Here is an 11,560-nt window from a genome sequence, read left to right as displayed (position 1 = left end):
GCCATGCCAGTGGGAGTTGACGCGAGTGGTCTTGACTCTTGAGGGACCATTTTAAGTGAAAGTTGCATATCAAATCATACTTGATGAAATGACTTCTTTTCATTGGACAAAAGTGCTAATCAAAGTGTATATATATATATATATAAAATTACGAGCGTGCAATACATCAGGTCGATTTCGAATAAAAAAAATAAATTATAAATTAAAACTGAGCTAAAGTATATAAAAAATATTAAATGATAAATATTATTTTTTTTTATTTAAAAATTTTTAAATTTTAATTATTAAAATATGATCTCATATAAAAATATTAATAATTATTTCAAATTTTTATTATATATTTTAAAAAATTTTAAAATTTTAAATTTTTACTTATCATAATATCTTTAAAAATTAATCATTTTAATTACATTTATTAAATTAAAGAAAGGTAAAATATTTTTTATTAAATTATATTAACATATGTATATTTATATTTAAATTACTATTCACAAAAAAAATTATTTCCAAAATTTAAGCATTTTTTATTTTTAAAAACGTGCCTTGTCATGTTTAAAATTTAAAAATTTTAATAATAATATTAAAAAATTGCCACATATGAGTTTTCTTTATAAAATCGATTTGGCAAAGTCACCTTATCATATACTTTCTTTCCACCCAATTTTATAAAATCGATTCAGAAAATATTCTTTGATGACTAATTCACTTATTTAAAATAGTCTTAAATGCAGGAAATTTCTTTTTTACATTAAAGTGTACGACTTTATCTAATAAAATAAAATAGTTTAGAGTCACTTATTTTCTAATATAACAACATTTATTTAAATTATATTGACACTCACATATTAAATGGATTTGTTATATATATATATCATTGAAAAAAAATAGTTTAGGTAAATGTTTTCCTCAACTATTTAGGTTAATTGGAAAAATATTTATTATTTCTTAAATTGAGGATATCAACATTTTATTTCTAATTAAATATAAGAAATCAATATTATAAGAAAATTTAATATTAGGTTATTGATTAACTTTTATTTATTTTATGGAGTTATGATAATGCTTAAAAGGAAATTCTTGAAGTGTTAAATGGGTAAAGTTGACATTTGAAAAAGACAAAGTAAACAGCAGAAAAATAAACCAATGGTGTAAAGAACTAAAGAATACATGTATAAGTATGCGTGGAATTGGTAGAAGGAATTGCAATGAACACAAGAATGGCCAAACTAAGCCTGTTGTTTGAACCCTTCTTCATATTCTTCTTCTTCCTCATCACCTCTTCTCTTTGTTGCCCTCCATATCAGAAAGAAGCCCTCCTCCATTTCAAATTTCTATTACTCGGAAACACTTCCCCCAATTCCAACATGGACCTTTATGGGTTAGAGATGTGGAACTCCACATTTGATGACTGCTGTCAGTGGAGACTAGTCCACTGTACTTTGCAAAAAGTGACTCATCTTCACTTGTCTGATCTCATTCCCTCACTAGACTTGAAACCTGTAGTGACATCTGATGTTTTAGCCCCACTCTTTCACTTGCAAACCCTCATTTCGCTCGACATTTCTTATAATAATATACATGGTGTAATCCCGGGAGTTGGGTTTACCAATTTAAGTAACCTTGTATCACTTGATATGCAAGGAAATAGTTTCAACGGCTCCATTCCTCCCTCTTTGTTTTCTTTAAGGCATCTGGAGGAACTCGACATGAGTTATAATTTGATTGAAGGGACATTAGGCACCAACTTCGGAAATCTTTCCAACTTGAAGCGGCTCTACTTGGATAATAACTCAATCCATGGAGAGATTCCAGCGCAGATTGGAAACCTCACTAATTTGCAGTGGCTTTCACTATCTAATAACAAAATTTCTGGAGCAATTCCACCGTCACTATCACATTTGAAAAGTTTAGCTCATTTGAATTTGGGACAAAATTTTCTCACCATGGACTTACCAACAGAGATTGGCAACCTCTCCAACATAAGATCGCTGTTGTTATATAACAACAATTTGTCTGGAGAGATCCCTCCATCAATTCAAAAGATGGAACAATTACAAAAGCTTGATTTAGAAAATAATCTGATCGCTGGTGAGATCCCAACATGGTTGTTCGATTTCAACTACCTCTTAGACTTGAATCTTGGGGAGAACAGACTTGCTTTGAAAAATGCGAGAATAGCACCAAGGCGCATGTTAATGCATCTATCATTGAGATCTTGCAATCTTTCAGGGCAAATTCCCATTTGGATTTCCAACCAGACCGAGCTTGCCTTCTTGGACTTGAGTGACAATAACCTTGAAGGAACTTTCCCTAGTTAGCTCAAATAAATATTTCAATTTTGCTTCTGTCAAACAACAAGATTTCGGGTTCTCTGCCACCTCACTTATTTCAATCTCAGTCTTTAAATATTCTCGTACTTTCAAATAATAATTTGTTAGGATTATTACCAGATACTATAGATCAAGCCATTGAAATGAGGATACTCATGTTGTCAGGGAACAATTTCTCTGGACCAATTCCTGCATCCATCTCAAATAATCTTAAACTTGTGTTGCTGGATTTGTCAAGCAATAGATTTTCAGGCAATAAATTTCCAGTGTTTAATCCAATTTCATCATTTCTTTATATTGATCTTTCTTCCAACAAACTATCTGGTCAGGTTCCTACGACTTTTCCTTTGGGCATAAAAGTGCTTGTGTTAAGCCAAAATGAGTTTTCTCATGTCTTGCCTCAAAATCTCTCAAATTTGAACCAGTTGGAATATCTTGATCTCCATAGCAACAACATTGGAGGTGAAATCCCAAATTTTCTCTCACAGATGTCTTCTCTCCAAATTTTGATTCTTAGAAATAATTCTTTCCAAGGGTCAATTCCAATTCATTTGTCAAGTCTTAGCAATCTTCAAATACTTGACCTCTCTTGCAATAAACTTAGCGAAATAATCCCACATACTTTAGGAAATCTTTCCAGGATGATCAATCATCATGACGTGTCATCAAGTATTTTATCAAAAATCACAAGTCAAATTATTGTCTTTTCTGAAAATTGGCTTATGACAAGTATATTTTGGGTAGCAAATCAAAATAATTTGTTATTGCATGATTTGGAAGTCTTCTGGAAGAAGTTAAAGCGAGGTCTACCAAATAAAAACCTTCAACTATACACTTTTTTAGACCTATCTAATAATCAATTATCAGGTGAAATTCCTAATAGTTTTGGTGGGTTGAAAAATTTGAAGTCACTGAACTTATCACAAAACAAACTCTCTGGAAGAATACCTTTGAGTTTTGGTGGTTTGCAAAGCTTAGAAAGCTTAGATTTATCACACAACAATCTATTTGGTGAAATTCTATACACATTGGCAAATCTCTTTGAGCTGAGTTACTTAGACTTGAGTAACAATAAACTAGAGGGTCGCATACCAAGTGGTCCTCAAATGGATCGGATGAACGATCCAAATTCTTTTTCCAACAACAGTGAATTATGTGGAATGCAAATCAAAGTATCATGTGAGAAAGTTCCTTCTAAACCAGAGCTGAAAGAGGAAAAGACCAAGAAAAGCAAGAGTTGGGAGACATGGTTTTCATGGGAAATGGCAGTGATTGGATATCCCTCTGGATTTTTGTCAACAGTTTTAGTTATGTATGTCATTGGCTACTTTAATATTACACCGTAGCCAGGTAGAAGAAAGAGAAGAAGAAGCCTTGTTAGGCATGGTCTTTTTGGTTTTACGCATTTGATAAATGTTCTTAGTTTTTGCTGTTATAAATAAGGGCTTGTATGGTCTTCATGCTATGTCGTTGGAGTCACTTATTTTCTAATATAAAAGCATTTATTTAAATTATATTGTAACACCCCATTTGCATAGCCTGGTAAATTTTACTGTTCTGGTGACCGGTGTCGGTCCAGACAATTAAGGGGATTAGAATCACATTTAAGACAACTAGAGAAACCATAAACACAAATAATTAGTAATGTTCAATTAGTTAAGTATAAATAAGAAAAACAAAACATAAGAAGTTAAACTAGCCGAGAGTCACAGCGATGAGTGACCTCCTCGGGAACGACTGCAAAGTCATTTTAAACTCAAATTTCGAACCGTAAAAAGTGACGCTGGGGTCCTTAGGACCCTTATGAACACAGTGGAAAAGAGAAAATAATGAAAAAGAACTGTTAAGCCAGTCAAATAATTAGGTCAGGGAGCCGGAAGAAATATGAAATTATTTGCAAACCGGGATGAACCGGCGAGGGGCAATTTGGTCAATTGAACCCGAGAGCTGACTCCTGACCTAACTGTCAAATAAAATCGGAGAAAAGAAAATTTCTGAATCGAGAATTAAATTAAAGAACTAATAGAAAAAATAGAAAAAAAAAGAGAGGAAAATCAAAAAGTAAAAAGGTGATGACATCATGCATGACCTCATGCATGATGCCATAACTAGACTAATTAATTTAATAAATTAATTGGAAAATTTGTGGTCTTTCATAACTAAAATAAATAAAGAAAAGAAAAGAAAAAAAAAATAAAAATCACTTCTTTTTCTTCCCTTTTGCCGCCTCCCTTCCCTCTCCCAAATCTCTCTCACTTAAATACCACCGTTAAAGCTCATTTTGAGCTTGAAGAACCCTAAATCCCAACCTAGAAAATTTATTTACCAACCTTAAAACTTGTTGATTTCACTTGAAAGGAAGTTTGAGCAAGATTAGGAAAGGAAAAAAAAAAAAAAGAAAATTGAGGAAGAGGAATTTCAAGTGAGGTAAGCGATCTAAATTGCAAATTTTAGTTTATTGGTTATCTTTGTGGTTTGAGTAATCTAGAAATTTAATTAAAATCAAAAGAAAACAATTGTAGAGGACCAAAGGGAATTTCAGCCAGCCATGGATGTGGGAGAGTTTGATGTATTTTGAATGAATTAAATGTGTTAGTAAGCTTGCATGAGAATGGTAGTAAGTTGGAAATGCATAAATGGGAATAAATGCAACATTTTAGTGTAATTAGGGTTTGGAGACCTAGGGTTTTGAGGCAAATTTTGGAGAAATGCATAAATGATGACTTTGGTCTATTGTGAGATGAAAAATGGTCAATAATGACCAAATGAGATGTGTGGAAATTGTGGGAATGAAAACCAAATTCGTAGGTCAAATGGTCATGCTGCTGGCAGCATGATCAAACCCACTTTAAAGGACCAAAACTCAAATTTTACAAATCCAATTGATATGCCACCAATTGGAGATGAAAGTAGACATAAAATAGCACAATTTTCATTAAGGAACCATGCCCAAAAACTGACCAAAACTTAGTGAAACAATTGACCAAAATGAAATGAGAGCAGGCTGCCACTGCACAAACTGACCAAATGAACAGTAATTTGGTCATAACTCAAGCTAGACAGGTCAAATTGACCTGAAATTTGGCCAGGGGTTAGAGGAGATATAGACCTAAAACTTTCATGAAGAACACAAACCCAAATTATTCCATTAGCCCTTTCAAAATCATTGAGCAAAGTTAAACTACTGTACCTGCAAATTGCAGAATTTCCATTTGAGCAGTAATGTTTGAATGGCTATAACTCTCTCTAGAAAACTCGGATTTAGGCGATTCTTGAACCGATGGAAACATAAGACATAGTAGAACATTTCATATGAAGAAAGTTAGACCAAATTATCAACTTAACTTGACCAATTTACTGAACGAAGTTGGATCAAAAAATGCCAGAACCCAAAATCTCAGCATGAACAGTACACGTGAACAGTAATTGTATTTTGGCCATAACTTGAGCTACAAAACTCCGATTGAGGTGATCCAAAAATGAGAATACACTTAAGACAATAAGGAACATTTTCTATGAAGGAAGTTTTGTTAAATTCCAACAGTAGATCGACCAATGGAATAGTGCAACTAAGAGCACCAAAACTAAAAATTGACAATTTGGCCAAAATGACTTAAGCTTTGAGAAAATGACCAAAACCAACAAGTTTAATAACCAAAATGTGGTATGTGGGTGAAGTTGGAGTTCCCATACCTATTAAGCCTTAGAAAGTTAACTATTTGACTTGAATAGTGCAGTGAATAGTAACCAGAAATACAAAATTTCGAGAACATCGAATTTAAAACGTTAGAGCTAGGTAAATGTGAAGCTAAGTTTATTTTGGATTTATTTTAAGTTCTAGTACTGAAACATTGTAAAATTGCATGTTTCAGTGGAAAAGAATACCGGAACAGAACCCGAGGAGTCGAGTCAAGGCCAACAGGCGACTCGTTTGAGGTTTGTGCACAACATCATTATGCTTTAAAATGTATTGATAAAGTGAATGAAATATGTATTTTACATTTGCTTTGAATTATTGAGAATTTATTTGTGACATTAGTTATGATGTTTTTGACTTAAATTATTGAAAGTTATTGTGTATATTTGAAATGACAATGTTTAGCAAATTGTTAAGATAAGTTTTGAAACCACAGTGTCATGACCATATATTTGAACATCTCACTAGCACGACTAGTGGGGGTAATTAGTTTCGAATTTTGATTCCTTCTCTGAAGAAGTGTTGAGGTGTGCCAGTAGAAGAGGATGTGAATGGATATCCATATATTTGAGCTAGCTAGCCTTGTGATGTGATTTCTCTTTAGCCTCTGGCTATTGAGATTCTATTTGTTTCGAATGGCATGATCTAACTGTGGGTTTTATGAAATGTGTTTTGATACTTTGAAATGAACTTGGTTTGCATTAAAATTTCATAATTCATGTTATGTGTTTAATTCTCATGTTTAGTCAAATTTTTTAATAAATGTGATTTAAGTTTTGCATAAAGATTTTCTTAGTATGTTGTGCACCACTGAGTCCTAGTACTCAGCGATAGCTTCTATTGCTGTCGCAGATACAGAGACTAGAGGAGCAGATCGAGTCACGAGGTGTGAAGAGCTACCAGCTTGAAGTCTTCGGGTATAATTTATACCCTAATTGTAAATATTTCTTTTGATGTATATATTGCACATAAATGTATGGACATGTAAAAATGGGTCTTGAGCAGTTTGTATAAAATTTGTATAAAGTTATAATATATATAATAGTTTGAAATTCTCTTAATGTAAATTTTGTAATGATGTATTTAAATTATTTTGTCTCAAATGAAATATGAATGAAATGGATTGCGAGTATTTTGATAATGGATTTGAAATTTGAAAGTTGATAAATGTGTTGAGAAATTGATTGAGATTGAGTATGAAATTGAAGCAGTTGTTGAGAAAAATTTTTAGAAGTGCTTTTTTACAGGTATTCGAAGAACAGTTTTCTCAAAATACAGAGGAAACTCTGTCAAAATTTTTATAAAATTTGCGGAAAACTAAAATGGACCAAAAATATTAACTAGTTTTAATTTTAACTAAATGTTTTAAATACTTATTAGAAAATGCTCACCACTTATCAAAAATAAGAAAATTGTTTTAAAATCCCTTGTAGGGTACTTAATGAGTTATCGGTAGGTGAAGTGCGGTAGTTCATTAGGTATTCTACGGGATCATGTTATGCCTTACAGAGGGGTAAGGTGTGACATGTTTTAGTGGCATCAGAGCAAAATTTTGAAGTATGTTTTAAATTGTGAATTTGTGTATTTCTTTGTTAAGTACAACTGCTCAATGTCCATAATTGTTACATACAGTGCATTACATCATGAATATGAACTAACGGAGGGAAATCTCCTTGTGTTACTTGTTCAGGAGATACCCTAACTTCAGCCTGAAATGGAAGAAGGGGATCGCTCAGTTGAGCAGTCTGTTGAAGCTGAGGCACAGGGGGAAGCCCCAGCTTTACCGATTGTTAGTGGGTCAGCAGCACCAGCCCCACAAATGCTACAGTTTCCTGCACAGTTCGCACAACAGATGGCTGCTATATTTCAACAAATGGCTGGGGGTATGCCTGCTCAAGCTCCACCCCAACCACTTGTGGCACAACCACTGCCTCCAGCCAGACAATATGATAAATTACTGAAGTATGGGGCTGCAGAATTTAAGGGTACAGTGGACCCTTTAGAGGCAGAGCAATGGCTTGAAAGAATGGACAGAGTATTTAAGAAGTTGCACTGCCAAGATGAGCTGAAGTTTGAATACTCTGTGTCGCTACTGCAAGGGGATGCGTATGATTGGTGGAAGACCATCCCCCACAGCTTGGCTGAACCACCAATGCTAACCTGGGATGACTTCATCAGAGAGTTTAGACAAAAATACATCCCATATTATGTTGATCAGAAACTGCAAGAATTTTTGAGCTTAAAACAAGGAAATCGATCAGTGGCAGAGTATGAGAGGGAGTTCTCCCGCCTGAGTCACTATGCGGGGAGTCTCCTTACTACCAGCAAGGCAAGGTGCAAGAGATTTGAAACGGGTTTGAAGCCCAGCATACGGATGCAAGTTGTAGGATTTCGACACAGCAACTTCTCAGAGCTTATGTCTCAAGCACTTGAACTGGAGAGAATTGAATCAGAAGCAACCCCAAGGAAAGAAAAATCAGAAAAAGCTGAGAAATCAGAAAAAGACAAGGGGGAAAAATCAATTGAACAGAGTTCTGGTGCTACCTCTAGAAAGAGAAAGAAGTTTAGTGGACCCAGCAGGGGTCGAGGTGAAAGATTTGGTAGGGGCCGATTTTCCGGACAGAGACCCCCTAGGTCTGGTCAGCAGTCGAGCAGGGGTTCACATTCTGCCCGCCCCTGTGAGACTTGTGGCAAGATTCATGGGGGGGAGTGTTATTGGGCCACTGGAGCCTGCTTTAACTGTGGAGGCAAGGGTCATTTAGCAAGAGACTGCACTAGTGCTCTGTCTTCGAGATTTGGTCCAGCTCCTACTACGCGAGGATCTATTCGAGTCCCGCTCCCAGGTTCACATCATTTGGCAGGAAGAGGCAGAGGTAGAGGCACCGCTTGAGTGATCGAGCACGCTTGGTCAATCAGCACAAGGAAGTGCTTCAGCCAGAGTCTACACAATGAGACAGCGAGAAGAGGCTGAAACTTCCGATGTGGTAGCTGATACATTCTCTATCTCTGATCAAGAAGTATTTGTATTGTTTGATCCGGGTTCAACCCATTCATATGTTAGTGCTAGCATAGTCAGTTCACTTGCTGTACCATGTGTGCAAATGGGTTTTGAAGTGCTAGTAACTAGTCCGTTAGGACAAGAGGTCCGGGTCAACAGAATTTATAGAGACTGTCCTTTGGTGATCCAAGGACATGTTTTCCTGTCAGACTTGATTGAAACGCCCTTCAGAGAGTATGATATTATCTTGGGCATGGATTGGTTAGCGTGCATCGTGCCATGATTGATCAGATCAAGTCACTTTTGGTCTCCCTTTGTACGGTGATGTGGTAATAAAAGGGGAGAGGCATTTACTGCCATTAAACATCATTTCGGCTGCATTAGCCAGAAGAATGATTAGAAAAGGGTGTGAAGCATATTTGGCACATGTGATAGACGCCCAAGTGGGGAGTCCAGCACTAAGGGACATCCCTACTGTATGTGATTTTCCGGATGTATTTCCTGATGAATTGCCAGGATTACCTCCAGAAAGAGAGGTGCAGTTTGAAATTGATGTTATGCCTGGAGTGGACCCAATCTCCATAACGCCATATAGAATGGCACCTGCAGAATTAAAAGAGTTGAAAGTACAGTTGCAAGAATTGCTTGACAAGGGCTTTATCCGCCCTAGTGTGTCACCTTGGGGAGCGCCAGTATTGTTTGTGAAGAAGAAAGATGGCACTCTCCGCTTGTGTATTGATTATCGACAGTTGAATAAGGTGACAATAAAGAATAGATATCCATTGCCCCGCATTGATGACTTGTTTGATCAGTTAAGGGGCGCAGCTGTGTTCTCCAAAATTGACCTGAGATCAGGTTATTATCAGCTGAAGGTACAAGAGTAAAGTATTCCTAAAACTGCCTTCAGAACCTGCTATGGCCATTATGAATTCCTAGTCATGCCATTCGGGTTAACTAATGCTCCGGCTGCTTTTTATGGATCTGATGAACACTATCTTCAGACCATACCTCGACCAGTTTGTTGTGGTATTCATAGATGATATATTGGTCTATTCGAGGAATGCAGAAGAGCATGATAGACATTTGCGGATTGTACTACAGACTTTGAGAGAGAAACAGTTATATGCCAAATTGTCGAAGTGTGAATTTTGGCTGAAGGAGATATCCTTTTTGGGGCATGTAGTATCAGAAGAGGGCATTAAGGTAGATCCAAGTAAGATTGAAGCTGTCCTTAATTGGAGGCCACCCAGAAATGTCACAGAGATTCGCGATTTTAGGTTTAGCTGGATACTACCGTAGATTTGTGAAGGGATTCTCCATGTTGGCATCTCCATTGACCAAGCTACTTAGAAAAGATGTAAAATTTCAGTGTACGGATAAATGCCAGCAGAGTTTTGATGAATTGAAGAGATGTTTGACTGAAGCTCCAGTCCTAACTTTACCTACCCCAGGTAAAGAATATACCGTTTATAGTGATGCTTCTCATAATGGGTTAGGCTGTGTATTGATGCAAGATCGAAATGTCATTGCCTATGCATCACGCCAGCTAAAACCGCATGAGAGGAATTATCCAACACATGATTTGGAGCTTGCAGCTATAGTGTTTGCTCTTAAGATCTGGTGACATTACTTGTATGGGGAGAAGTGCTACATCTACACAAATCATAAGAGTTTGAAATATTTGGGCACCTAGAAAGAGCTGAATTTGAGACAGAGGAGATGGTTATAGTTGATAAAAGACTATGATTGTCTGATAGACTATCAGCCAGGGAAAGCTAATGTTGTGGCTGACGCCTTAAGTCGCAAGACTATGGGTTACTCCTTTGTCTTTGGTACATGAGTTAAGATCATTGCGTGCCAGCTTAGAGATTAATGATGAGGGGCAGACAGCAGTTGCATGGCATGTACAGCCAGTGTTGATTGATCAGATTAGAATGGCTGCTCAGAATGATCAGAAGTATCAGAAGCTGTTAGAAGAAGTCCGGCAAGACAAGAAACCAGAATTCTCAATTAGAGATGATGGTCTACTGCTACACCAGGACAGAATATGTGTTCCTAGTGATGTTGATTTGAGGCAGATCATTTTGAAGGAAGCACATGAGTCTCCTTTTGCCATGCACCCTAGTGGCACAAAAATGTATAGAGGGCTAAAGGAGCATTACTGGTGGATGGGTATGAAAAGGAATGTGGCAGAGTTTGTATCCAAATGCCTAACTTATCAGCAAGTAAAGGCAGAGCATCAAGTACCATGGTTGTTACATCCACTACCGATGCAGTGGAAATGGGAGAGAATAACGATGGATTTTGTGATGGGACTTCCGAGGACACAGAAGAGTCATGATGCAGTTTGGGTCATTGTTGACAGACTGACTAAATCTGCTCATTTTCTGCCAGTTCGGATGGACTATAGTTTAGAAAGATTGGCCAAGTTATACATCGATGAGATTGTGAGACTGCATGGAGTGCCAGTATCCATCGTGTCAGACAGAGATCCTAGGTTCACTTCTAGATTTTGGGGTAGTCTTCAGAGAGCCC

At 36.4% G+C, this 11,560-nt stretch overlaps 1 protein-coding gene across 1 annotated transcript; it reads left to right on the top strand.

Annotated features, from left to right (window-relative positions):
- The first annotated feature begins 1,364 nt into the window (after window positions 1-1,364).
- Window positions 1,365-3,676, top strand: LOC110665912 (receptor-like protein 46). Its single transcript, XM_058150810.1, has 3 exons — window positions 1,365-2,313; window positions 2,439-2,792; window positions 3,198-3,676. The coding sequence occupies exons 1-3, from the start codon at window positions 1,365-1,367 to the stop codon at window positions 3,674-3,676; spliced, it is 1,782 nt and encodes a 593-aa protein (XP_058006793.1).
- Window positions 3,677-11,560: the final 7,884 nt, after the last annotated feature.

This window comes from Hevea brasiliensis, chromosome 8 (assembly GCF_030052815.1).
Source record: "Hevea brasiliensis isolate MT/VB/25A 57/8 chromosome 8, ASM3005281v1, whole genome shotgun sequence".
Classification (NCBI taxonomy): domain Eukaryota; kingdom Viridiplantae; phylum Streptophyta; class Magnoliopsida; order Malpighiales; family Euphorbiaceae; genus Hevea; species Hevea brasiliensis.
Note: the sequence above shows the minus strand (reverse complement) of the source record. Positions and strands in the feature narration are given on the sequence as shown.

What these genes read in the sequence shown, in the direction of transcription:
- LOC110665912 (XM_058150810.1), top strand. Translation starts at nt 1,365, where the DNA reads ATGGACCTTTATGGGTTAGAGATGTGGAACTCCACATTTGATGACTGC. An exon ending in CCTTGAAGGAACTTTCCCTA is followed by an intron (nt 2,314 to 2,438) that starts GTTAGCTCAAAT and finishes ATAATTTGTTAG; the next exon opens with GATTATTACCAGATACTATA. An exon ending in CCATAGCAACAACATTGGAG is followed by an intron (nt 2,793 to 3,197) that starts GTGAAATCCCAA and finishes ATCAATTATCAG; the next exon opens with GTGAAATTCCTAATAGTTTT.